This window comes from Cystoisospora suis (assembly GCF_002600585.1).
Source record: "Cystoisospora suis strain Wien I chromosome Unknown contig_9491, whole genome shotgun sequence".
In the NCBI taxonomy this organism is placed as follows: Eukaryota; Apicomplexa; class Conoidasida; order Eucoccidiorida; family Sarcocystidae; genus Cystoisospora; species Cystoisospora suis.
In genome coordinates this window covers 3,980-4,372 of record NW_027162265.1, presented here as the reverse complement: position 1 = coordinate 4,372, position 393 = coordinate 3,980, and the positions used below count along the sequence as shown (strand labels likewise).

General features: G+C 39.7%; 1 protein-coding gene across 1 annotated transcript; it reads left to right on the top strand.

Annotated features, from left to right (window-relative positions):
- CSUI_011065 (uncharacterized protein) lies at positions 1 to 336 on the top strand (the record flags this gene model as incomplete). The annotated part of the gene is made up of 1 exon (XM_068071166.1): positions 1 to 336. A coding segment is annotated over one exon (146 nt), but the record flags the coding sequence as incomplete, so codon positions are not given.
- Between the last annotated feature and the right edge of the window lie 57 nt (positions 337 to 393).

Genomic DNA, 393 nt, shown 5'->3' with positions numbered 1-393 from the left:
GCGAGGAAGATAAAAAGAAGAAAGACGAGAGGAGAATGGATAAAGCGATATCGAGAATATCTAGTAGCGATTCAATAGGACTGATCACGGCATGTGGTATGTACTATGTATGGCTACCAAGGAAGCGTATGGAGAGCGATGGATAGATGAAGATATATAGAGATATGAGAAGTTTTCCTCTTTTACTTGAAATGGAGATCAAGAGAAAAGAGGTGTTTCATTGTAAGTGATAAAGCGAAGTGACAACAAGATGAAGAGATGAAGCAACTTCCCTCCATCCGGATCTATATAGGAAAGCAAACTGTCCCGAGAAAGACGGAGAAAGGCGTACACATCATATCTCTAGACTTTTATCCAAGTCATGCGACTACTGCTCTATCTATCTTTAATCTA